At 53.1% G+C, this 24,253-nt stretch overlaps 1 protein-coding gene across 1 annotated transcript in view; it reads left to right on the plus strand.

Moving 5' to 3' along the window:
* The window catches only part of LOC100908227 (nephrin), a 39,423-nt gene extending 21,115 nt beyond the window's left edge, over positions 1 to 18,308 (plus strand). The window contains exons 2-16 of the mRNA XM_029111705.1: positions 3,309 to 3,653; positions 7,563 to 7,673; positions 8,030 to 8,236; positions 8,522 to 8,657; positions 9,771 to 9,931; positions 10,626 to 10,757; positions 10,994 to 11,152; positions 11,494 to 11,652; positions 11,938 to 12,075; positions 12,576 to 12,749; positions 14,734 to 14,871; positions 15,279 to 15,410; positions 16,096 to 16,278; positions 16,820 to 16,953; positions 17,224 to 18,308. Coding sequence (XP_028967538.1) covers positions 3,309 to 3,653; positions 7,563 to 7,673; positions 8,030 to 8,236; positions 8,522 to 8,657; positions 9,771 to 9,931; positions 10,626 to 10,757; positions 10,994 to 11,152; positions 11,494 to 11,652; positions 11,938 to 12,075; positions 12,576 to 12,749; positions 14,734 to 14,871; positions 15,279 to 15,410; positions 16,096 to 16,278; positions 16,820 to 16,953; positions 17,224 to 17,559 — 2,645 coding nt within the window. The 3' untranslated portion in view covers positions 17,560 to 18,308. The remainder of the gene's footprint in view (positions 1 to 3,308; positions 3,654 to 7,562; positions 7,674 to 8,029; positions 8,237 to 8,521; positions 8,658 to 9,770; positions 9,932 to 10,625; positions 10,758 to 10,993; positions 11,153 to 11,493; positions 11,653 to 11,937; positions 12,076 to 12,575; positions 12,750 to 14,733; positions 14,872 to 15,278; positions 15,411 to 16,095; positions 16,279 to 16,819; positions 16,954 to 17,223) is intronic.
* Positions 18,309 to 24,253: the final 5,945 nt, after the last annotated feature.

A 24,253-nucleotide genomic window follows, 5' to 3' on the forward strand; every position in this document is an offset into this window, starting at 1 on the left:
CGCATTGTTTAGAATGTGTTCTAAATACACCATCAGCTTGGCTAATGATGACCTTCGAATTGGGCAATCTTGTTGTTCATTCGCCGACGCGTCGAAGAAGATCGTCCTCGTCTTTCGCCGGGTGCGCTTCACTCCAAGCCTCTGCTCTTCTGCCACTACGCTCATTCAGGCTGGTCGTTCGTAGGGCCGGTGGGCTGGCTGGTCGGTCGGTCGGTCGGTCGCTCGTTCTCTCGGCCGACCGGCCAACCGGGCGGCTGGGTGGCGACTAGCTCAGTGGAGCTTCAAAGTTGTTATCCTTTAATTGGAGCCTCTGCGCCCTTTTCAAATTACACGCCACCAGGAGATGTGCTCCTTTCTACACTCTCTGTGGAATGAGCTTAGTTTAGCGCCAAGCGGAAGTAATGACTGCTAACAAGCGTACAGTGAAGAAGACTGTAATAGCCAAAATTACTCCATTCGATGCTACGGAAAGGACGCGCTAGCGGCAGCATGCACGCAGACAGCCAACCAACCAGTTAGCCGCCCACTTGGCCGGGGCGAACCCGCATTGAGCGGGGTGTAGCGAGTTTCGCGCGAGCGGACCCGGACATCCAGTTTCGGTCGCGAGTCGCTGATACGCCACGTCGGGAAAAGCATTCTGCTCAGAGATTCCAAGGGAAAAGTTCCAAAACGGCTCTGGAAACTCATCGTTCGATGAATTTATGTGGTAATCGACCCCGCAATTAGCCACACGACAGCGGAGCCTTCCTCGGCTTAGTCAGTTCGCCCGCCGCGACGGCGGGGAAGAAGCCAAATATAGGGAGTTCTCTTGTGGCTGAAGCGCGCAAAGACTCGCTCCAGGCTCCACTCGGATGGAGCGCAACAATAGCTTTATCCCGTTCCCCTCTGCGCCATCCCTCGAGGATTTTCCGGATATACAAGGAATTACCATTCTCTCGAGGAGGAACGCGACACAACATTTTGAGTTGGAGTTTATACGCTAGTTTGAGCAACGTTCCACACAATGATCGGCTCCTCGCCGTAAGCCAAGAAGCATAACGCTGCCCGGGGACCAGAGCAGCAGCGTGACGCTGGAGAGCCTCCAGGCCAGAATTGTGGAGAGCGCAGGGAAAAGACGAAAAAGAGAACAACGACGACAACGACGGCAGCAGCCTCTCGTCTCCTTTGAGGATCGACAGCGGACGGCGAGGCGGGGGTCAGGGCCAGCGACTTGGGATGCCTCCGGCAACGTCCCGCCGGTCTGAGCTGTCATTCGATGCACTTTGGCTCGGAGGAGAAACGGGTTTTGCCTTTTGGACGATTTGAAGGGGATGGTCCCGAGAGTTTGTCTGCCCGCCACCCAGTCGACCGTGTCCACCGTTGCAAGTGTGCGCGTACGTTGAGTTTCTGATTCCCATTCCTGTGCATTCGAACGCAAGTAGCTCCACGGAACCCCCTCGGTACGTGTGATCGTCGGTGAGGGGCACGCGGTACGGATGCTCGTACAGCGGAGCCACGCTTCAAACAATGACCGGGAAGAGGGTCAACACCGGCGATCGAACGCACGTTCTCTAGAGGAAAAAGACACGCAGGTAGAGAACGCGCGCGGGAGACTGACTGAGCGGACGGAGGACCGACCCCTCACTAATTGGAGAGCTCCTTACTCATTAAAATTACTATGGCGGCGTCCATCCAACTCAGAGCCCCATGGAAGAGCAGCCCTACGTCTGGCTGACTAGCCGGCCAGATTGGGGGCTGAGAGATAAAGCAAATGAGGGCTCTGAGCACAAGGCTCGCCTCGTTCCGAGACCCGAATTCTGGGAGGACCGCGAAGATCGGGTCTTTTGTCCTGAACACGCTGCTTGGAGGGACGGAATTTAAGACGCTAAGACACGGCGATGACATTGAATACAGGAATCGACGGGGAGAGAGCGGAAGATTATTCTATTCACTCTCACCCCGGTGGCCGATATCACCTGACGGTAGGGCTTTCAATTGCGCGATCTCGTCTATTCATATCGCGAGAACTACTCTATCCGGGATACGCTGAAGTCGAAGAGAGCAGTTTGTTCCTGAGAAGCCTGCGATTAGGGTCGTCGAGCTCGCCGGAATTTCGCGGTGATTCCGCTGATTTTCCCAGGAAGACTCTGTCGCTATGTTCACCGGTTTTGTTTTTATCGGTGGGCACTCGAATCGGCCGAGCACTAGACCCGCCAGAAATCCGCCGCCGCCTCCGCTGCCATGGTCGGCGGTAGTGAAAGCAGCGGCGTTCGTCGCCTTTTTGTGGACGGCGGGCGCGCTTCATAGGTAGCGATATAAGATAATATCGGCTAGGAGCGAGCAGAGGAGGGAAGCTGAACGACAGACGAGCAGGCGCAAATAGAGCAGAGAGCATGCCGAAAGCCTGAGCATACTGCCGTTTTTATGAGGGAAGCCTTAAGCGCATCCGGCGTCACGGCTCCCTGTGGCTCAGGACCGATCAACGTTGTGTCCCTCTCATACTCGAGTAAAAAGCGATTGCTAGCAATCACAAGGAGCGCGAAACCTGGAGGAAGCATCGGAATTGCTCCGATCGTTGATAGGATCCCCTTCCCCCCGCAGGGAAGGATTCTGGAGGGGAAACATTCTCCGCCGGGAAATCCGTTGGCTCACGGAGGTGTCTCGGCGGTAATTCATGAGTGACGGGGACAACCGGATCGATCAGGTGTAAACGGAAGAGACGCCGACGAGAGCCTATATCCTTGACTCTTCCCTTCGACTCTGCCTGGGTTTCCCCGAAGTCGACGGGACTCTTCCAGGGCTCACGAGCATCGTGTTGGAGCGCGAAACCATGCTTACGTGATATCACATCCAATCAAAACTTTGCAACTTAGGGTTCTAGAATTCCTCTCTTATGTCTCAGCTAGTCCTTCGTGAACCCTTCCTGCCTGCCTGCTTCTTCGTGAGCTCCGGAGCCTTCTGGGAGACAACGCGCTCTCTGATAAACTCCCGACGCAATATGTTTTGTGAAACCTCAGCATTAGGAAGGCTGGGGATGATCGACCCTAGCGAACGTTCGGCCTGTTCGGAGCGGTATTTGGGATATAATGATGCATCGAGACTCGCAACAATGACGACGGGAGTGGCGGTCAGTGTCGACGCGAAACTCCGCCTCCTCCTAGGACCAGAATCGAAGCTTACCGGTGGTTGTGACGGATAATGAATTCCCACTTGTTCGTCTTGTGTTACGCGCGGGCCGGTAGCTTACAACAGCAGTAGGTGAACGAGCCAATCACGGCATTAGGCCAACGTCAGACGAGCTAATCCGTGCTTTTCTCTCTCTATTACAGCCTCGATCGTCTACTCGGCCGTGGTCAAAGGCAAAGTGGCCCTGCCCTGCAACATCGAACCCCCAGCTGCCGGAGATGAAGTCGTTCTGGTGCTCTGGTACAAGGACGATAGCCCCGCGCCTATTTTCACCTTGGATGCGCGACGAGGAGATCTCGACCGATCTCGTCACGTGGACCGTACAACACAGAGCGAGCTCGGTAGCAGGGCCTATTTCAACATGGCCAACAAGCCAGCTTTCCTCCAAGTGGATCCTGTGCAGGAAGGCGACGCTGGCGAATACAGATGCAGAGTCGACTTCAAACGGAGCCGTTCAATAAACACGGTCATTAGCCTCCGTGTGGTTGGTGAGTTGTCGTTCAGTGTTTTCCTTCCTGTCGCTATAGAAGTGAAAGCTCGAGTTCCCTTAGAGTCGACCTTCCTGGAATCTTGCTCTCAGCGAGAAACGATTCCCGATCTCCACAAAATATATGTCCTGCGACGGGTGCGGACCCTAGGTCGCGTCAAGAGTAGCATGTAGATCGATATTCCTGAGTGCAGAATGTGAGTCTGAAGCGTCCGAGGAGAATGTTGAAAAGCATCTTGCTCTACATCTCGTTGGTCCGACGCTATCCCCTCGGTAGTTTCTCCGGTCCTAGACGCTGTGCCTATCGATCTTGGCGACACCTCTACTCTCAGTCAATTGGCACATCCCTATTCGAGGCGTGCTGTCACCATTTTTTTTTGTCTCCTTCTTCCTCCCGGGCTCCAAGAGACCATGCGAGGAATGCCGTTGGAATTTATGGGGAACGAAAAACAGCTTCAGAGGGGGAGAGAAACGAGAAAATATTCGGGCAGTGGAGCTCGATAGACAGCGTGAGCGACGAAAGAATTCTCGACTTGGAACGCGGCGGCCCTATCGGCTGCGACGAGTTTATCGAGCAGAGTCGAGCCGCAGGTTCAGATCCAGCTAGATACGTTTCTCTCTCCATTAATTGTTCGCTAGACCTCTGCGGTAGGTTTCCTAGGGGTCGAGTCCCGGGAGTCCTGGGACTCCCGAAAGAGCGAATCTATTCCATTTGTAAGCCACCGATTGGGGTCGTTCAGTCTTCGTTTCTCCTCGGCGGCGTTCATTCCGTGTCGATGGCTTCGCACAACACCGCTGTAGCCAGTCGAAGGTCGAGCTCGACTCTTGTAAGGTCCTGATCCAGATCGAATTGTTCAGTCGCGTTAGGCGCGTGTCTCATTGGTTCTCATAGATCGTTCCTTTCCCGGCCCTGAAGCGATCGTTCTTCCCGAGGTTTATCTCTCTCTGGCTAAATGCTGCATTATCCGCTGATGGCGACGCACAGAAACGAATTAGGATCAATCAGCGCCGACATCGAGGCGTTGAAATCTCAATTGGAGGGAATCCCGCGATGGGCACGATTTGTTGACAGCGAGATTCTTTTCCCGGGCAACGAAGCTACCCGGCTCAGATATGACCAGAAGCCCTTCAACTGGCCTGCCGAACCACTATCGCGGTGAGAACACACGCCGTTTCCGCGGGATCAGGTCGAGATAGGGGCGAGGGAGGGCCCTGGCGAAAAGAGATGAAAAGACGGCAAGACCGGGATTTGTGACTCATGGTCGCTCATGGCGTCCTCTTGGCCGGAGAGGAGGCTTCCTTCACCTCATGACGCTGTTCTTGGTTTCGTTAGAAGGAGTGGAAAAATTGTTCATCGCCTCCACTAAGAGAGAAAGATTCGTCGAGCGGCCCTGTGGGCTCCTTCTTCTCGCAGGGTGGCTGATTTATTAAACGTCTTCCTCTCTACGTTTCCGTCTTCAGTGGGAGCAGTCACACTGGCGGCAGGGTGGGCGCGTGGAACAATTTTTCGAAGCACAGAGAGAGCGCATACACACAAGCAAACAAACAAACGATCGTGAAGCCCGGACGAGGAGCGTCACGAGTTTGCAAATTGCCGCTAAAATGGCCGAGTTTAACGCCACGCGAACGATCCTGATTTTAGAACAGAGTTACAGTCGCGTGCTCGGAACCCTCTCGGATAGTCACAAGTGCTCGCTACCGCTTCAGGCGTTCCGTGATATACGATCATAAACGAAAGCGACACTATTCGCTCCTGGACCCGCTCTGTTGCTCCGGATACCGCGATGAAGGCAAGATTCCCGCTAGCGCAGAAGCGGCTCGCGACCGAAAACGCAAACCCTCCGGAAACCCACCACCCAAAGGAACACCAACGCGAAATAGGAACCGGAGTCAGATGACCTCGCGAGCATGTCACTCGGCGAAAAGCAAAACGAATGAAGACAAACGATGGCTCTCTCGGACGGGTGTTTTTCGACAGCAAAAACCTTGATTCCCGTGACAAAGGAATTCAAAAGAAGCTGGCAGCTGAGAAAGCGAGCAAAAAACGGGAATGCAGCCGGTCTGGGGGAAAGTTTGTGAAAAAGGAAGAATTACGAAAGGGGAAGTGGCTTCATAAATTTTATTGTATCTCCACTTCTCTCCGTTGTCTCGCTCTCAGCTTCAACGGTTGCTCAACACAAGTCTCTCTTATGATTTATACATGCTGCCAAAGGAGCAAGAAAGCCACCGACTGACTCCTCGCTTAGTTTCCCGGCTCCGCGTTCATCCGTATGCGCATCGGTCAAGCCCCTCGTCGTCTAGTCGCAGGCTGTGTCCAGAAGCTCGCGCCCCGCCCGAGCCCGCCTACTCTCCCGATGCTGAATGATTTTTATTGAATGTAGCGGTCGGGAGAGTTTCTCGCGGCCGTGAGACAAAAACAATGCAGACATTTTTGCTGAATAAATTCCCAAGTCATGAATACGGTATCAATTGTCCCGATTAGAAACGATCCGATGAACTTCTCGCGGCAGAAACTCCATGGACGTCGCGTCCGCTTCCCGAAGTTTTCTAGTGAGAAGGGAGACATTCGCGGTAGGTCGGTCGTCTCGGCTTCCTGCCGCAATGACTTGTGTTTTCGTTGCCGCTTGTTCTGACCGTATAACAGTACTGATGTCTCCCGTGGGTAGTTTACCTCTACTCGGAACAATTACAAGCCGAGTGCACACCACAAGCAGACTGAGTCAGCGGGTTCATTTGACTTCTGCCGCTCGCTCGCCGCTCGCTCGCCGCTCACTTCGCCCACTGTGTTGTTTCGCAGTCGCAGATGTTGTCTTTCGGCCCAGTCTACCTCGGCCACATTCTTTCCTGGTGGACATTCCGATATTCCGCCTTCCGTTGCTCGATGCTGCCATATTGCCTGAAGTTGACGTCAAGGCCGTCGACGACGCTTCGTTTGCCTCTGTCTCGGACGTCTTCCGTTCGTACGGAGCTAAATGCCCCCATTTCCTGACGAAACATCCGTTGCATTCTTCCGCTCGACCTCCATTCGACGAATTATTCGTTGTCGTCGACGCCATGGCCGTCGTTGTCGATGCCCGCTCGCGGCTCTCGCTCTGTTTTTGATATTCTTCCATGTCATTACCCGAAGACGTCCCGTCGAAGTTTCCCTCCCATCGCTGGGTTTCAGCCAACGATTTTGATCCGCAGCTCGCTCGCATCCTGTGAGTACTAGCGCGTAGCGACTGTGGAACACTCGCTGTGAACAGTGAGCTTTGTCTCCTTCGGCCGCTCATTCTGCTGTCCTGTCTCCACCCGGCCCGTCTGCCGTCGCGTCACTGGGAGGTGGGCGGCTCGAAACCATCATCCACATCCATAAACTCCTCAGCGACGGAGACACACGTGGAGCGCAGTAATCAGCGTGACGATCGACTGACTGAGTGAGGTTTCGAAATAGTTCCTTACGAAGTGTTGGACAATTCTGGAAGCCCGATGTCTGGATCACACAGCGTTCGAAATAGAGCGCACTTTCCGCGAAAATACACCAGGAAGAGCAGCGTAAACCCACCGGGAGTCCAAATACATGCGGAAGAGACGTGCCGAAGCCTCGATTTCGAGCTCTTATCGCGAAGCGTTCGGACGCTATCAGACCTGATTCTCGGCGCACAGATTGTTCCGTGGAAGCCCCATCGATTCCACGTGAATTCTCTGGGAAATCGGGAGCTGGTAGCTTCCTATTGAATTTCTTGAATCGCTCCTCGCCACCTGCGGGAATTCCGAAAACATTGTTCATCGACGGCCTCGCCGTCCGGGCCCCCGAAGATCTCGGAGCGAAACGAGTGCTCGGGATTGATTGGAATTAGGTCTGGAAACATTTGTTCCTATGCTTTGGACGAATTCCCGGCTGCCATTTAAGCCAGCCCTTTCGTTACAGTGCCGTCTGGGGAACCGGTGATCCTGGACGAGAGTGGGAAGCGACTCCAGGGAGCAATCGGACCCTTCAATGAAGGAGATTCCCTTAAACTCACCTGCCAAGCGGAGCACGGTAAGTATTCCGTTTGCCGCTGCTACGGCTTCCGTCGCCGCACAACCTCTCCGATGGCTGCCCTCGCGCGCGGGCTCGATCAAGAGAACAGAACTGCTCAATGTCAACCCGAGCGCTGTCACTTCGGAGAAAACTCTTCCGCTTTGATCGTTATCTCCTCCAGCGCGTTCGACCGGAGCTCAAGTGCTCAATTGTCTCGATGAGAGCACTCCCTGTTGGAGAACGGATCGAATTCGTGCCGATCCCATTCATCGCGAATTCCTCCGCCATGCGCCGGAGCCACAGGAGAATGATGAGAGGAAGATTTCATGTTCACTAGAGAGAATTATTTGTTCATGACGGAATGCTCTATTCAGGGAAGCCGCGACCGGCCGTAACGTGGTGGAAAGATTTCCGCATGATCGACGGCTCGTACGCCTTCAGCCAAGAAGAAGGCGTCGTTAAGAACGTATTGGATATCCCGGCTCTGACACGTAGCGACGCCGACACCGCTGTTGTTTGCAAAGCCACAAACAACAATGTAACCGTAGCAGCTTCGACTAGCATCACCATCGATCTGAACCGTAAGTACTTCCCCAGTACACATATCTGACCTCGCGCAAAGCTCTGTATAAACAAACATTAATCAAGGGCGAGCCCTCGGCCGACGTCAGGAGCCCTCCGGCTCGTTTTCCTGCGACGGCGAACGCGAAGGAACGGAGACCCTTGCAACAGGTCGAATTGGAGGTCGGGGAATCGGTATATCGAACTGGTACCCTTCCCGGAGCCGCGGTCGAGGGGAAGCAGAAAGAACGCATCGATCACGCCCGATGGCAGCCGAGCTCAGTGTCTTCTTGACGAACTTTCAGTGAAGCCGCAAGATGTCACCATTCAGCCAGCCGAACGGCCGGTGTCCGCCAACAGGCCGATTGAACTCACATGCACTTCGAGCGGCTCGAGGCCTCCAGCCACACTGTCCTGGTGGCGTGGAAACCAGCAAGTCAGGTACGCGTTCTAGCGGACGTCGCCAGAGAAGCGTGATGCTGAGAAGGAAGCTCCAAAAGTCATCAATCAAGCGAGCAGATGTGATTCCCAAGCTTTTTCCTGCGTCCCTTCATCTCGTTCCCTCTGTTTCGGCTTTTTGCTTTGTTTCCCCCCCTCCCCTCACTCGGGATCGCCCGCGTCAGGGCTGCGGCGATATCCGCTCGGCCGTCCGCTGTTGTTGCGAACATTTCACTCCGAGTTTTCTGACCCGGGCTCTTCCACGCACCCGGGTATTTTCCGCGCTTACCGAGCTAGTCCGGTCAGCGCCTAGTTCCTTTGTCGGTGGAACATATTTTCACAGCCTTCGCTCCAAGCTGTTTGCGTTTCCTTATACTAAGAGTTTCAATCATCGACTCGAAAACAAGTGCCCGAGTTTTTCCCCTTGAGACCTTTGAAGTGTGGACGTCCTCCAGATGTCTATCCTCCTTCAACTCGTCCGATAGTCCTCGTTGAATTCCCCAGTTCCCTCGTCCTGATCCCTCTGTTCCTGTACAAGGTTATGCTCTCCGAGATTCCCCGCTCCCTCATGCCTTCGAGTAGCCCCTCGACCCCACCGGATCTGCTGGGTACTCCTGCTCTTTGAGCTTCGAGATCTCATCCTCTTTCTTTTTTATTCCACGGATCCCATTCCGGATGTCTCCGCTCATTCGATTAGAGTGTCCTCCACGAGGAGCGAGTTTTGCACTTTTCGTGGGGCGGAAAATCTGAGGATCAAATTAATTAAATCTCGTTCTATTCTCCGCAATATTCCCCTATGATGTCCTCTGCGGCAGCGACCCCATGCCTTGGCCCTATCCCCCCCCCCCAATCGTCCTTCGATCGTTGCCGTAAATCAGATTCCTTGCTCCTTCTTGCGCTTATGCTCCTCCGCCTTGTGGCCCTACGTGCTCAGGGACCGCTATCCGTTTTCTGAGAGCCCCATCTCTCCGTCATTGCCACAGGCGCATTCATGTTGCTGGCCCCTCTCTGTATGTTTATCGCTTGTGAAGTGAGGCATCGACGGCGGATCGCCCCCATTTCCCGCGGTCGGATCCGGAGATTCTTTCTGAGAAGAGGCTCCATTCTGAATTTCAGTAAAAACGTCGTGGAGAAGAGCAGCGGTAAAGCCGACGCTCAAAGCGTTCTCACTATCACGCCAACCGTCGATGACCATGGCCGAATCATTTCGTGCCGCGCCGAGAACAAGATCATCCCTGGGAGTGCCTTAGAACAGGCGTGGAAGCTCGACGTTCACTGTAAGTGCTCCTGGAGGGATCTGGGGAACTACCGCTCATACAAGAACCATTCGCTAAGTCAGTCAGTTAGTCGGTCAGTCAGTCGGTCAGTCAGTCAGTCAGTCGGTCAGTCAGTCGGCCAGTCAGTCAGCCAGCCGACCGTTCGCCCGTCCGTCCGACGGTCCAGCGAGACGGTTGCTATGTCCGCCTCGCTTAAGACAGAAGACTCTCACCTGCTTCTCTCCCTGCGGCGAACGTTGCAGTGAGCCGTGCGAACCCATGTAATGTACTCTCGAGGTCTGGGCCGCGAGGAGATGGATTACCGAACGGCGAAAAGCTTCCTTTTACTTGCAGTCCTTCGTGTGCCTCCCGCGTTCTCCGTAGTGGTTGGCGGTACTCCACGAGTTGCTTCTGCTAAGCCTGATTTCACCCGCCTGGAAGCAGCCTCTCGGCGACGAGGAGAAAAATCGAGCGTTGCGGATATCCGGTCCCCTTTGCGACAGAACAGATTCCCGCCGTGGAGCCATCGATTCCTCCGGATATTCAGAAGCTCATTGCCGTTGGAATGAGATTCGACGCTTGAAGATGTGGCGGCGAAACTTAGTCTTGGGGCTCCACGATCCCGTGGATAGATCGAAGAAACTTAGAAGCACAGATCCAGGCGGCTCAAGGAGGGTCCATTCGGAATTTTTTAACATCGCTCTTTCCTTTCAAGATCCACCTCGAGCAACACTTTCGCTGGCAGCCAGCCATAAAGAGGGAGAAATCATCGAAGGGAAGGAGGTGATCCTCGATTGCAAAGTGGTATCGAATCCGTCGAGTTCGCATATCGGCTGGCTGTTCCAAGGTACGGCTTCACGGCAGACAGCAACACGTACATATATCCTGCGAATATATGAGGAATGGCAGTGTTCGCGCGGAAAACAATTATATCCAGACAGAGGAACACGCAGACCGTATTTCATGCTCTTGTCGGACAATGGAATGGCATGCCAGACGGGCTTTCTGCCGATAAAGACACGTATATAGAGCTGTATTCATAGGTTCATGAATATTTCCCATTATGAGCCACGTCATTTGCAGGTCGAGAGGTGGTCGCGAACGAGACCGCGGGTGTCATCATATCAGGCCAGTCTCTGGTCATTCAGCGCGTCGCGGTTCAAGACAGAGGAGTTTATAGCTGTTTTGCTAAGAATAAAGAGGGCAAGGGCGTCTCCAATGAATATATGCTCAACATTAAGTGTGAGTTGCGCAGCGCTTCGAGTCGCGAGAGAGATTCGCTGCCGAGCTTTCCCCCTCACCCCCCCCCTACCTGACCCTATCCACAGCCCCTGTTCCCTTGCGTTTCGCGGATTGCTAGGTTCCGCTCTCGTTCGGGCACAAACCTTGGGCAAGCCGTTCTCAATACAAAAAGCATGTAGATTCTTTCGCCCAAGGCGGAGCAATCCCCTTTCTTCCTCGTCCGTCTGCAGACGTTGCCGCTGTTGAATTTATGATGTTGATGATGCTCAAGGCGGTAGCCGTGGCTGCAGCGATGATAATAAAAACGCACTCTGAATTCTTCGTCTTTGATTTGTTTGCAGTTGCGCCGGTGTGCACAGCAAAACAGCGTTTCACGTACGGCGTCACGGGTCAGGACTCGGTGGCGGTCAATTGCTTCGTAGAATCAGAGCCACTGGACGGAGTAACTTTTCGTTGGGCGCAGAATAGCACTTCAGGCGCTGTGAAAGAAATTTCCGACGGTGAGTTGACCACGTCGCCTGGAAGTCGAAATGAGATGCTTTATATGGTGTTTTTATCTTGTGAGCATCTCTCGGAACAAGAGATCCGATATCTTCGAAATCACAGGAGACGAATAATTCAACGAACAGAGTCGGATTCAGGCGTGGGTAGTCGCTAATAGGAAAGAAAACGACAGGAGAAGTTGTCGATTGGGGCTCCGTATCCCCAAACTATCCTTTAGCGTATCAGATGAATATATGGAGGAGCTCCGGAGCTATTCTCATCGATGCAACTCTTAATTGCAGGCTTTAGCACAAGCGGAGGTCGGAGCACCCTGTTGTACAAAGCTCTCCTGGATGAGGATTTCGGTTCTCTGCTCTGCTGGGCGCAGAACTCCGTCGGGGTGCAGCGTGAGCCATGCGTTTTTTCGCTGATTACCGCAGGTTTGTAGTCCTCAACGTGGTCGTCTCTGCTCGTTTGACGGTCTTCGCACGGCTCTGTGTGGCAGAGCTTCTGATGTGCAGAGCGCGTGGGCACTCGTCTCCCGATGCCGTGCGCGTCGTTTCCGTTCTCCTATAATAACCAACCCTGCTCGTTAATCAAGCACCTGCTGAGAAATATGAGCGTGCACAGCACTCAATCCATTGATCGGTTATCGGTGGCGTGCGTTCGGGCTCCCCGAACCTTTTTAGGCGTACGTTCATCTCACGTCTACTATTCTATTTATTTTCTCTCTCGTCCTGTCGGCGATTAAGCCATCTTCCGATGACGAATTGCTTTCCGAATTCTCTGAGGTGTGGGGGAGAATGCGCCTCGTCGAGTGTTCCCCGCGTCAGGGAAGCTCCCGTTTGCTTGTTCTCCATAGAAAATTCGTATTTGGCCCTCCCTGTCGCCGGGTGCCAACATCGAGCCATGATGTTTCATGCGGTGTCCTCAATTGCAGGGCCACCCGACGCCGTGCACAACTGCAGCCAGATAAATGCCACGGAAGATGGCATGACGATCGAATGCGCACCCGGAAAGTGGGACGGCGGTCTCAGTAACCCCGTGTTCATTGCCGAAGTCTACGAAGCCGAAAGCAATAGTAAAACGCCGGTGGTGAACATCTCCACGCTAGGTGAGAGCGAATATCGAAATATGATTGATAAGCTAATATCCGCTCTTCCAATCCCCAACCCCCTCCACGGACCTTGATGATGAGATTCTGCTCGTTCCGAGAATCGATTCCGCTCTCCAAGGCTATCGATATTCCTCAATTAGGAGACAAAGCGGGAAACGTCATAAATAATCGTCCTTATCGGACGGAAGGAGGATTCACGCGCTGAGCAGTCGTCTCGCTCCATTAAAATCAGGAAATCCCGGAACGGACGCGTAGGCTGAGAGAGCTCTACAGACAAGGAATCGGCAGCATTCGTGGTAACGCCGATCAAATAAATCAGAGAATCACGGCGATTTTCAATGCCTAGATAGTCGAGTCCGAATAAGGTCCCATCCCTCGCTCGTTCGGGGGCTTCTAGCCGTTCCTATCTGATTCCACCGATTGGTAGGAACAGCCTGTTGATGGGGAAGGCTCAAGGTCTCCGCGGAATCAGAGGTCCGTCGGACAAGGGTCTGTGTGCCCGGCTGGTCGCTTGTTCGTCTGCTCGACGGTCTGTGAGGCGTTGCTGTATGTCAGGAGAGGTCAGGTCTTTCGGTCGTCGGCGTTCTATTCTCACTTCGTGCTGTCAACGGTCATTATTCGACCGTGACGTGTGATTATATTGGAAAGCCGGGATTACTCCGGACTGTCCATTCCTCCATCGCCCCCTCTGCTCAAGGAAAATACAGTAGCTGTGTATTTCCCGAACAGACTCCTTCTCGTCCGCTTCCTCATTATCAAGCTCTCAACTGTCGAAGAAACTTAAAATGATCGGTCACGATATATCGAGCTGAAGTTCGAGCTCCGGGAGCTCCTGATCTTAGGACCGACCTTGAGAGGATCATCGAATTCCTGGGAATCGAATCTTCATTTGTGGGCGTGGCGGGGTAACGCTACCCGGAAAACTTCTTAATTTTCCGTGGGATTTAGAATTCCGACGCGAGTGCGGCGCTCGGTCTCCCCGGATGGTGACGTCTTTCTCGAATAGTGGTTCGGATACTCCGGAGTCTCATTCAGGCACGGAAGAGGAGAAATCGACCGCGGAAGCAGATTCGTGCACACTTTTGCTTGAAAAGTCTCGAGGAAGCGAATTTCCTCGCTGGCGCTAATGCGGCTAACTTTTCGTTTCGCTTGTCGAGCATTACCGTGCTAACCGGATCATGGGCAATCCCACATTCCGGTAAGTGGTGAAAGGGACAATGACCTGGCGTCACTGCTCCATGTGAAATGGAAGTAATCGCATTAAGTGTTCTCTTGGCGCATTCTTTAATCCTCTCTTGATTGCGAATTATTCGATTACACACCTGGATGTGAACCCACCGGGGATACATCTCATTACCGGAACGGTTGCCAATGTTCGAATTGTTACATGCGTATGTATGTTTCCAAGTGACGATCTAAATCACGACAACCTTTTCCCGAATGAATTTCGGAACCCGAGAATAGTCGATATCGTCTCCCGAACCGGTGGGATCGGGAACGTTGTCATCGGTCCACGAGCATGCAAAGCCGTGAGGTTGGCGTTGGCTAGGCTCTCCCCAATGCCCTAGCCAACCGGGTATGTTTCCCCGGAAGAGGATTCTCTCCCTCGAGGGAATATCATCTGAGTGAGCAGTGAGACCTCGACCGTCGGGAAAAGCTCAATCACGATACACCCCCTTCCTCATGGACATTTCATCAAAATCAGAAAGGCAAAAATTCCTCTCATACAGCTGCTTCACGAATGGAACGGAACAGAGGGAAACGGGGGGTATTCGTATCGGATATCCCCTCCAGAGCCCGGATGACTCCAACAAGATATTTCCTTCCGAGTCGTCGTGTTCTCGCAGCTCCGAAGCTGTGATTCTCCGCAACAGGCCTGAGAATCGACAGTCGGAGCGAATGTCCGCCTCCCTCTCTCAATCGTTGTAGTGCCGCACATCGAGGATCGGGAACTTATTTATCAATCGATGCTCCACCGCAGGTGTTCCTGTGTTCGTCATCCGGCAGGTGGCCGATGGCCAAAGCTTTCGAGTGGTGATCTACGCCAATAATGCGAAAGGACCTAGCCCACCCTTTGTCCTCATGGCTCAAACACCCCGTCCAGCTGAGAGATATACCGGTAAGCTTCAAAGAATTGAGCGAGCGGGTCAGCCAGCGACCTTGACAGTCCTGAATCCGCCGGGAGATTTCGGTTCACGTGTATGGCGGTGAAGGAAGGAACGAGTTCACGCTGCTCGCTCATTGCCTCAGTGCATTAGCCCTTACGTCGATTCTGACGGTCCTACTCAGGATTGAATTTCAGCGCAAAGTTGGCGTCGTGTTGGCTTCGCTGCCTTTCCTTCCCGCGTTCACATATGCATGCACGTAGCGGAATACGAAGCCTGCGCATCGTTGTGTCTGACTGGCGGGACGTACGGGCCGGCTGGCTGGCTGGCTGGCCGACTGACTGAACTGATTCTGGGCGAAATAACTCTACCATTGGGGAAAATAACTCTAACTTCAACTTCTTCTACGCTCATTTTCCAGCCGATGTTTCAGCGATGATGGCGTTTCGACCGATGGTCGGCGTTGCGATCGGAGTCGTCATCACGCTATTCATCGCGGCTGGCATACTCGTCGGCGTGTACAGGTGCCGCGTCAACCCCAAGCGAGACAAGCGTGAGTCAATGCTCTTATCCGAATATTGTCCCCCGAGATTCCGTGATTGCTTTCCCGAATTAATACCGAGTCTATCATCCGATTCAACGCTTTCTAAAACGAGTCTGACTCGAATGAATCGTGGAAATGCGCTGGGTGTTGGCATGGAGCCGGAGTATGCTAAGGTCTATCTATGCATATGAAATGAGACAATTTGAAAAGCCCGGGCTGCCGCCGCCGCGGCGAACGCGGAGACAGTTCTTATACCCTATCTCTTGAACCAATCATCGGGCCAGAATATCCGATAGGCAGTTGATTCGCGCATCGTTGTCTGAAAAATTTCCGACTCATGATAATGTCCGATTTTGACCCGAAAAATGCTCATTTGCGGGAAACGCTGATTTTTCGTCTTTGTCTCATTTGTCTCATTTCATACGCATACACCTGGTATAGAGCACCTTTCCCGCTTAAATCTTGAGATCCTACAATTCGACGACGACCGAGAGTCAGTCATGATTAGGTCCGCTGTACGTCTGATTATTATGTATCGAGACAATGGTACAGGGCAATGACACCCATTCCGGATAATCGTCGAAATCCAGGAGCTCCCCGATATGCCGAGGGATCGGTGGCAGATTCGATCTCGATCGATTCGGTCTCGATTCGATTTCCCTCCTCCCCAAAGAAAAATGCCTCTCGTTTTCAGAGAACCACGCGTCGGCGTACGGTGAAAAGGACATCTCGCTCGGGTCTCCAGAGAAACCGTTGACGTTGGTCAATGGCGGCCCAGCAAGCTCAACGGACGACGATCTGGAGAAGACCAGCCCAGATGTGATTCCGATGCCTTCAATGCCATTAGGTTCGGTAGGGGCCACGAGGCCCCTACAAGGTAACTGCTGTACGTACCCGCTTCCGACTTATTCTTTACCTAGAACAGAACAAGGTCATTCATCAGAACCAGTCGGACCGAGAGGGAGGACAAGGCCTTGACGAAGTCTACCGAGAAAAAGAGTCTCCATTCTTTGCGGTCGGTGACAGTTCCCCGACACGTCTTACGGAGAGCAAAAACATTAGTCTGATTCGGGTTGGGAATTCTCGCTCGGCCTGCGATATAGATTGCCCGCTGTAGACTGAAATACGTTCCGATTCTCCGGTGGAGCTCTCCGACGTGTTCCGTGACGCGGAATCGATCTCGTGGACGTGGGAACGAACACGATCGGTGGAATCCATCAAAAATTCTTGATCTCGTTCCCTCCTGATCTCCGTGGGCGACGTCTCGGCGCAATCTCCGAGACTCGAATATCATTTTATCTGTACATTTCAACGCTCCGTCCGTCTTTTTCTCCGCGGGGTCCTAACACCGGCCGAGGTCGAGCAGATAGTGGAATCCTTCTCGGAGCCGCTGTTTCAGCTTCTTCCGTCTCTTGCAGATTTCGTTGACCTAGAAAGCAATTCGGAGCCCGTGGACCTGTCTTATCAGCATTTAACGGTGCTTGACGGACTCCCGGAAGGCATTGTTGACCCTCTATGTCGTTCCACGCCTCCGAGTAGGCATTCGGCAAAAGTAAGGCTCGCGATAGGCGCTTTCGTTTTTTTTGCTGTGACGACGGTCGTCGACCCGCGGAACGTTTCCGCTCTCTCGAACACTGCGAATATGAGGATATGACGACTCTCGCAGTCATAGTGGTCGGGATCCTCCTGGGGTCGCGCGAGAATTTCCGAGCTCTGATCGCGCATACCCGAGCTCGGGACTCGCACGAGGGAATTCCCATGACCCGAGGTCTCTCCAGTCACAGTGTCCCTCCAGGTTTTTAATTGGTTTCAACAACGGGAGCCTTCACGATTTCAGGCGCTGGATATGATCGTGGGTCCTTCGGTCGTGCCGCTGAACGGAGATTCGAGCTACAAGGAGCTAGTCCTCGCGACGAATGTCATGCTGACGCCAGCCGATAGAGCAGCGCTGGGACGTTCATCTACAGGCAGTATACAGCGGAAAAGCAATGGAGGTGTACCGACGGAATACGCTCGGATCGATTTCCATCGTACGTTGCGACCTGTTCCTGGGGGGCACCTCCTGGCAGCCGAGGACCATTCCGCCTACCCAATCGTAGGCGACATAGAACCGAGTATGGCTCTCGAATCGACGACAGGCATCGAGTCATCTGTTTAGAGGAGAGTCTCTCTGGTTTTAGTGGGAGACTTTCGCCGAACTGTGACTAGGGGATCCATGCGGCCTGCGACAACATCTGTGAATTGATGAGGGATGCCACTGGGCGAACGACATATGTACGAAGGACAACAACTGAGAGATTATTAAGATTTATACGGAAAATGATACTAGACGAGGGAACATGTCGCTGCCGACAGACTCGCTCCGGGTCTGATGATGACCCACAGGAGCTCTGTGAATTCCTCGATTCCGCCTCAACCCAATGTAAATGTTTCTTACATCTGTTACTATGTATTTGTCTCTAGCGTGGGAGGAGGATGAGGCTTTGATTCGATTCCCGGACGGCGTAGGCGACCGAAACGACGAGCGAGGTGACATCGTCGGCCGGTCGTGGCGGGCTCGAGTCGAAGAGAGTTCTCCCTCCAATTGTAAAATATATCTTTGTACAAAACATTCCAACAACTCATAGTTTCTGTCCCGAGCAAGCGAATGATCACAACGTTGTCTGAACTCTGGCGGTAAAGACGAAGACGAGAGGTCGATAACGAGGCCGATGTTGACGGGAACGACGGAACGGCGAACAGACAGCTTGTAAATACAACTAACTGCTGAATCGAATTACCTACGTTGTGGACTTTCCATTCAGCAGAAACTGGAACTGAGAGATTCCTCGCGGATAATTAATTTTTGAAACTGTTCTTCCGGATCTGAGAAAAATATATCCCCGTCAAGCATCAAAATAAACGTTTGTTATGCATAAGGAAGTCTTTCTGCGTTCTCCTTCGCCGTGCTTTTATCCCGAAGCGTGTGGTAGTTTCTCTTCTCCGACTCGCGATCGTATCTGGCGCGATATTTCCTTCCTGCGAATGGGACGACGATCGATCTGCGCGTCAGGTGCGCTCCACGGAGCGAGCGAGTCAGTGAGATACGAATGGGAGATTGAGTGCGTGCTTTCTCATGACAAGGGGGAAAACGAGTGTTTCCCCGCCCCCTGCTCCCGTCCCCTCTCCAGAATAGCGACAGATTCGCACGGCCGTCGCGGCGCTGTGCAGGAACACGGGGCAACGGATGATACCTCGGGGATTGAGATGCATGCACGCGAATTTAGATGGAACGTCGCCGCGCGGAACTTCGACTTGAACTGTCGAGTTCTTTTCTAGCTCGCGAATGAGTGCTGGCTGATGGGGATTCACAGACGTAAACGCTCGCTTGTTGGCGTTCGGAGCGATAGTCTGCTCGGGGTGTGTGCAGCCGAGTAATTATCGGGTATCCCGGCAGAGATCTCAGGCAGGTCTCTCCGAAACGAATCTCCGGAAGGAATCGCCGCTGGGGATCTGCAACACTAGTGCTCAACGTTGATCGCTTGATGCACGCAGTCCGAGGCCGAGACCAGGCCGGGCCCCGCGGACGGAGATAAAGAGGAATCACGCAAGATAGCCCAAAGGACTAGACTCAGTGGAGCCAGTCGTACCAAAAAAGAGAAACATCATCCGGGGTATGCATGCTTATTCAATATATGAAATGTACATGTGAGGCTCTTGAGAAGCCCCAATGGGATTACTCCGCGAGCATCGTCGTAGTATTTCATCATGAAGGACGAGAGCTTCTGAAGTTGTCTCCAGGACGGATTCCTCGAAGGAGCAACAATGATCATTGGTCCGTATTCAGAGCATTCAAGTGCATACACGTGGGCATGATTAATGCGGAAACCGTCTGGAGCGCTTACGTAAGAGCTTGCGCAAATCAGATACGACTCATGTAGACTTCGACGTCTGGGAATCAGCGTGGCGAGGAATCGGACGATCACGTAGCTAGGCAACATGCACCCTTTCGCCAAAGAGATCGAAACAATTGCAATATCGCGAGCAGTGAGATGATAGATCGCTTCACAGAAAAAAGAGAGGTCCTTGGTCGAACAACTCTGAAGGGCTGAGAAGCTTGGCTGGACTCACACTTCGAGAGCTCTCGGTGATTCACGCGTGACCAGAAGAATCACCGGGGAACGGAGATTCAATTCTGATTCATCGGGAAAGTCTGAGAAAGTTCGGGTGGATGCGGGAAATCCACCGCCGGAAGGAAACTTTTACACGCGGCTCAATTCTTTGTCGAGATTGAACAAATGAAGTCGCGTACCTCAAGACGGCACCGGGAAGCGACGCCGACGGCTTGTTCCCGCGCAGCAAGACGGGTACCCACTTCAGCGGCAAGCGCAGCGATATTGAGCAGATGATATGTGCAATGACTTGAAAGCGGTCGAAACAATAGAGAGGATCAATCGATCCCTCTATGTTTGGACGTCAGACAAGCTTCGGCAAATTATCTGAGAGATGATCAGCTACGCCCACGTCACGTGTGTCGTAGACCTCGCCTACCACTACGATGATCAAAGGGCAGATGACCCGGCATCGTTCTAGAGCAACGATGACGAGCGCAGCGGAGGAAATATCGCGATTCATCATTTCAGTACTCCACGCAATCGATATCACCCGAGCTGCCGGTCCCGATCGACCGATTCGGCATTCGAACAGTAGAAACCGTGGCACTTGTTGGCTTCGTTGGACGAATTATAAGCGGAAAGCCGGAAGTGCCACAGAAGTGAGCAGCAGCTGCAGGTCATGGGCACTCACTCCATTCGCCAAGAGAGCAGCAAATGGAGGCGAAATCCGTTCCACGCCAAGCTCCGAGTCGAAAGGAGAAGATCCACGAAGCTCAGTAGGCGGAAGAGATCGGAGACGACACCGACGCTTCCGCCCATCTCACTTTCAGTCAACGATTAATCGCCCGCAGACGGCGTTTACGGGGAACTGAGAATTCAAGCTCGCAATCGTCGCATTTCAAAGCAACTTCGCTCGTGTCACTTGCAGCAGGAACCGCAGAATATTTTCCCGGAGCCCCCGAGAGCAAAGGACTGCGCTCCTCCCCAGGTATCGACTATCCTCCTGAAACTGATCCGGAGTTCACGAGGAACTATCGGCAGGAGCACCTCCTCGATCATCAGGTCCGGGCCGGTATCTTCAGCGAGGAAGACTCTGAGGCCCTCATCGCTAGAGTCCTGTAACGTCAGGAATCAGAGCTAGCTCACCGGAGATACCTCATAGACCCGATGGTTCCGAATCGTCTCGGAATCATGCCTGAGTATCTCAGCCCAGAGGGGAGCGAGCTGAAGAGACGCCGCCCGGACCGCGAATGGTCCATGCTTCAGCTCTGAATAATTGATTCTTGCTCCTCACCGTCCTCCCAGCTCGGTGCCAATTGCCAATACGGTTCTGCCCACTGAAATATTTTCCGACTGGATTAAATCATACAAGAAGACTGCATCGCAAAACTCGCCGTCCGTAGACATCTCTTCCAAGAAAACGGGAGATATGATACTCCTCATCTCGGAGCCTGCGCATCTCCGCTCCAGATCCTGAAAACAGCAAAATACCTCTCTGAGCCCTCCCTAGAAAGAGACTATATCATGCAATCTCGATTCGTCCGTTGACTCGACGTGATCTGCGAGTTTCTGGATACGGACGCAAGGCGATGGGATGAGAGATCTTCCCGCGGAGCAACATACGAGAAAAGAAACAGACCTCGCCGTAATCGTCCCGAATTATGACAGCTCGTTCTGACGGGGGCTAGACTCCTGAGACAATATCTTTCGTCACAGATATTCTCCACGCTTCTCGATAATCCCGGTCTCGCATCGTGAATCACGACTCACGAGCCACGACGGTGTCGCCTAGCGCCCTCTCTGCCGACGGAAGAATGAGAACTCAGATGCGTGTCCCCGACAACGCAGCACGTCCGCATGAGCACCCGAACGAGGAATCATCAACAGGCGAACGGGGTTTCCACGAGCCGAGAATTGAGAAAGTTCATGATTGCTCGTCGGAGAGGCTTTGGAATCAACGTTCATCCGTCTTGGATCCATGGAGTATCCCGTACAGCTCAGGATGTATCCTGAAGTCCCCTGAGCATCGATGCGGTCGTCTCGGTCTGTCGCAGAAGCGGAGAGCTTCGCTTCGGGAGCCTCTGGCATCCATTCTCCTCGGGCGAGGGCCGGAGTATACATAATATGGACTCCGCAGGAAATTGCCAAGCCGGAACGGCATTGGGGGCATCACCTGGAAAAAATATTCAAACGGGTCTGAAGAACGTCATCGACAGTCCGACATCTCACGGAGCTCGCCCTCCCTCCACCGACGCCTTCAGCTGACAAAGTCTCCGTGCTCAAGCCAAACGACAGCAAAACCAAGACCCGTATCGCTTGAGGACAGTCAATGGCGTGTCGGGGATACGGGTATTGGATAGCTTGGCTGTGTAGGGCTCTCTCTCCATGTGTTCCTGTTTCGTCGTCGTTTTCTAATCTTGAAAAGCCCTGATTTGTTGGTCTGGCTCCCGAGGGAAGTTTCCCTGCCTTCTCGGCTAGAATACGGGTAAGCGGGAGCTATCCGAAGCGCCTCCGAATGATAACAGCATCCATTCACTCGCAAGGAGATCGTGTCATCGGCATAGAACCCCGCACCGACGCAATGCTATTCGCGCACCGGCATTCAGCCGAGAATCTGTTACCGAACGTTCCGAACGATACAAACTTCCACCGTCGAAAAAGATACTCTCGGAGAGGGTTCCCCGCATTTCAAAAGGTTGGCGTCGCCGAGCTCTTACTTCGGAAGCCCGCTTTCCGAGCTGCGTATAGATATACCCGCCCTCGATATGGCGTATGCGTCCAACCCCGTCCTCCCTGTTCTCAATCCCCCGAATATGCGATCATTGATTTCTAGCTTCTACCTCCTTCCGTCATCGGGGGATTTCCGAGAATGATCCTCATCATTGTGCCTGGGGTCCGAGCGTACTCCTGGGAATCGCGCGATATTCTTAACTTGGGGCGTCCGAATGGAAAACGGGCCGAGCGGAACGAATTCGAACAGCTCAGAGTGTGCGGTAAAAATATCAATGCGCCTCCCAGTCGTTTATCATGAATGCAAAGCTCGATTAGCTCCTGGAAGAAATGCGTAAAAAGGGACGTTTTGAATGTTGCTTCACGCAGCACTGAGTGAAGCTGAGATCTCGGGAAGCCACATCACTCTGCCGCAGTCGCCCTGATGTTGGACTAAGCAAATAAATACAACCACTCAGTGAGGCTCGGGAAAGACGGCTCCCGAGTCCCGAGTCATTCAAGAATATGCTCGTGTTAGCGAGTTTCTCACTTTGAATCTTGCGTCTTTTCAAGACCAGCGAATTGGTCGGCAGAAGGCTCGACGCCAGAAGTGACCGGCTCCCGAGTTTTTATCGAAGCCCTCCTCGTCAAGAGTTGAGCTTTACCATGCCATCGAATGAAGCCGCGAGGGCGATAATCCCGATCAGCCTGGAATCGGGTTCATTGGCCTCATTCGAGTTCCCGATTGCCTGCTTCACGCTCGAACTTTGTCCCGCGGTGGTTTATTCCTGATTTTTCAACACTGTTTCTTCTGACTGGCTCCACCGCATTGCCATACGCGGGCGTTATTCTAGTATTGTTTGACTTGTGCATGCACGCCGCACTGGACTCATTAAACGTTTTTATGTGTATTTTCAGAGAGAACTCACTATTCTCTTGCCCCTTCGGCGTCGTTTCACGGGCGATATCACCATATCAACAAATAAAAATAAATATGCTTCGTTTTCAATTTGCTTTCCCCTGTCGCACGACGCGACTGCCCCCCCAGGCGCACCGCATGCTTCGGATACATCAGTTTTCAATCCGAGCGGCACCTCCCCCTGATTGAGGCGCGAGTGCTGTTTGAGGGGAGAGGAGTCAGCGATGGATTTTGTATTCCCGGCTGACTCGCGAAAAGCTTTTAGACCTACGCACAATATGCGAGTCGTGAACAGAGTTCCTGGAAATCGGACATCTTGCGTTCCTGAGTTCTTAATGAGGATGAACCTGATTGAAGTTTCTCCACTCTAGCCTTCCCAATGTATTCCGACGGCTGGTAAAACTCATTCGGAGCGAGCTATCTGGAGATGAGGTGATCGTCTTCGTTCCCGCGAGTTCGATAAAAGTGAAATGTCCGGAAAGGAACTCGAGTTATGATGTCGAATTCGTTCGAGTTCCTCGGTCGGAGAAATCTCCGTTGTCACTGGTTGCGTCGGTGTCGATGCCATCATCGTTCCCGTCATTGTCGTTTGTTGCTTCTGTTGCTGAGCGGAACCAGTGTTTAATGCTTGACGCGCTCGCACGTCCCTCGCAACATGGTTATCGATGACGACGGTAACGATGAGCATAATGGTGACGATGCGTTCGCGGTGTTCGTTGAAAGCGACGGGGGCGACCACGACAACGACGTCAGGAACCGACGAGATAGAAGCCGTTCGCAGATGAAGTGTCGGCAGGGACCGTCGCAGCGGGGACCGTTTGTCGCTATAGCGCGTATAATCGACGTTAACGTATAGAGTACATCGTACATGCGCCCTCGAGTCGCTCTGGGATCGGCAGCGTCTTTGGAAAAATGTTGCGCTTGTCAGAGAAGAGTCCAGAGCAGGCGGAAACCGCGGGAAGATCCCCGAGCGAGGTCAAACCAACAACTAACGAAGGACCCACAGCTTGTCTGTTTCCCCGCCTGTCCACACAACCAACCTAGAGCAGAAAAAAACATCGCTTGCTCTGTGGTTTCGGATCCTCTCATCGCCTGCTTCCTCTCTTTCCGTTCGGCTGATTCCATCCCTT

The sequence above is a fragment of the Galendromus occidentalis genome, unplaced genomic scaffold (genome assembly GCF_000255335.2).
Source record: "Galendromus occidentalis unplaced genomic scaffold, Mocc_1.1 scf7180000077460, whole genome shotgun sequence".
Taxonomy (NCBI): domain Eukaryota; kingdom Metazoa; phylum Arthropoda; class Arachnida; order Mesostigmata; family Phytoseiidae; genus Galendromus; species Galendromus occidentalis.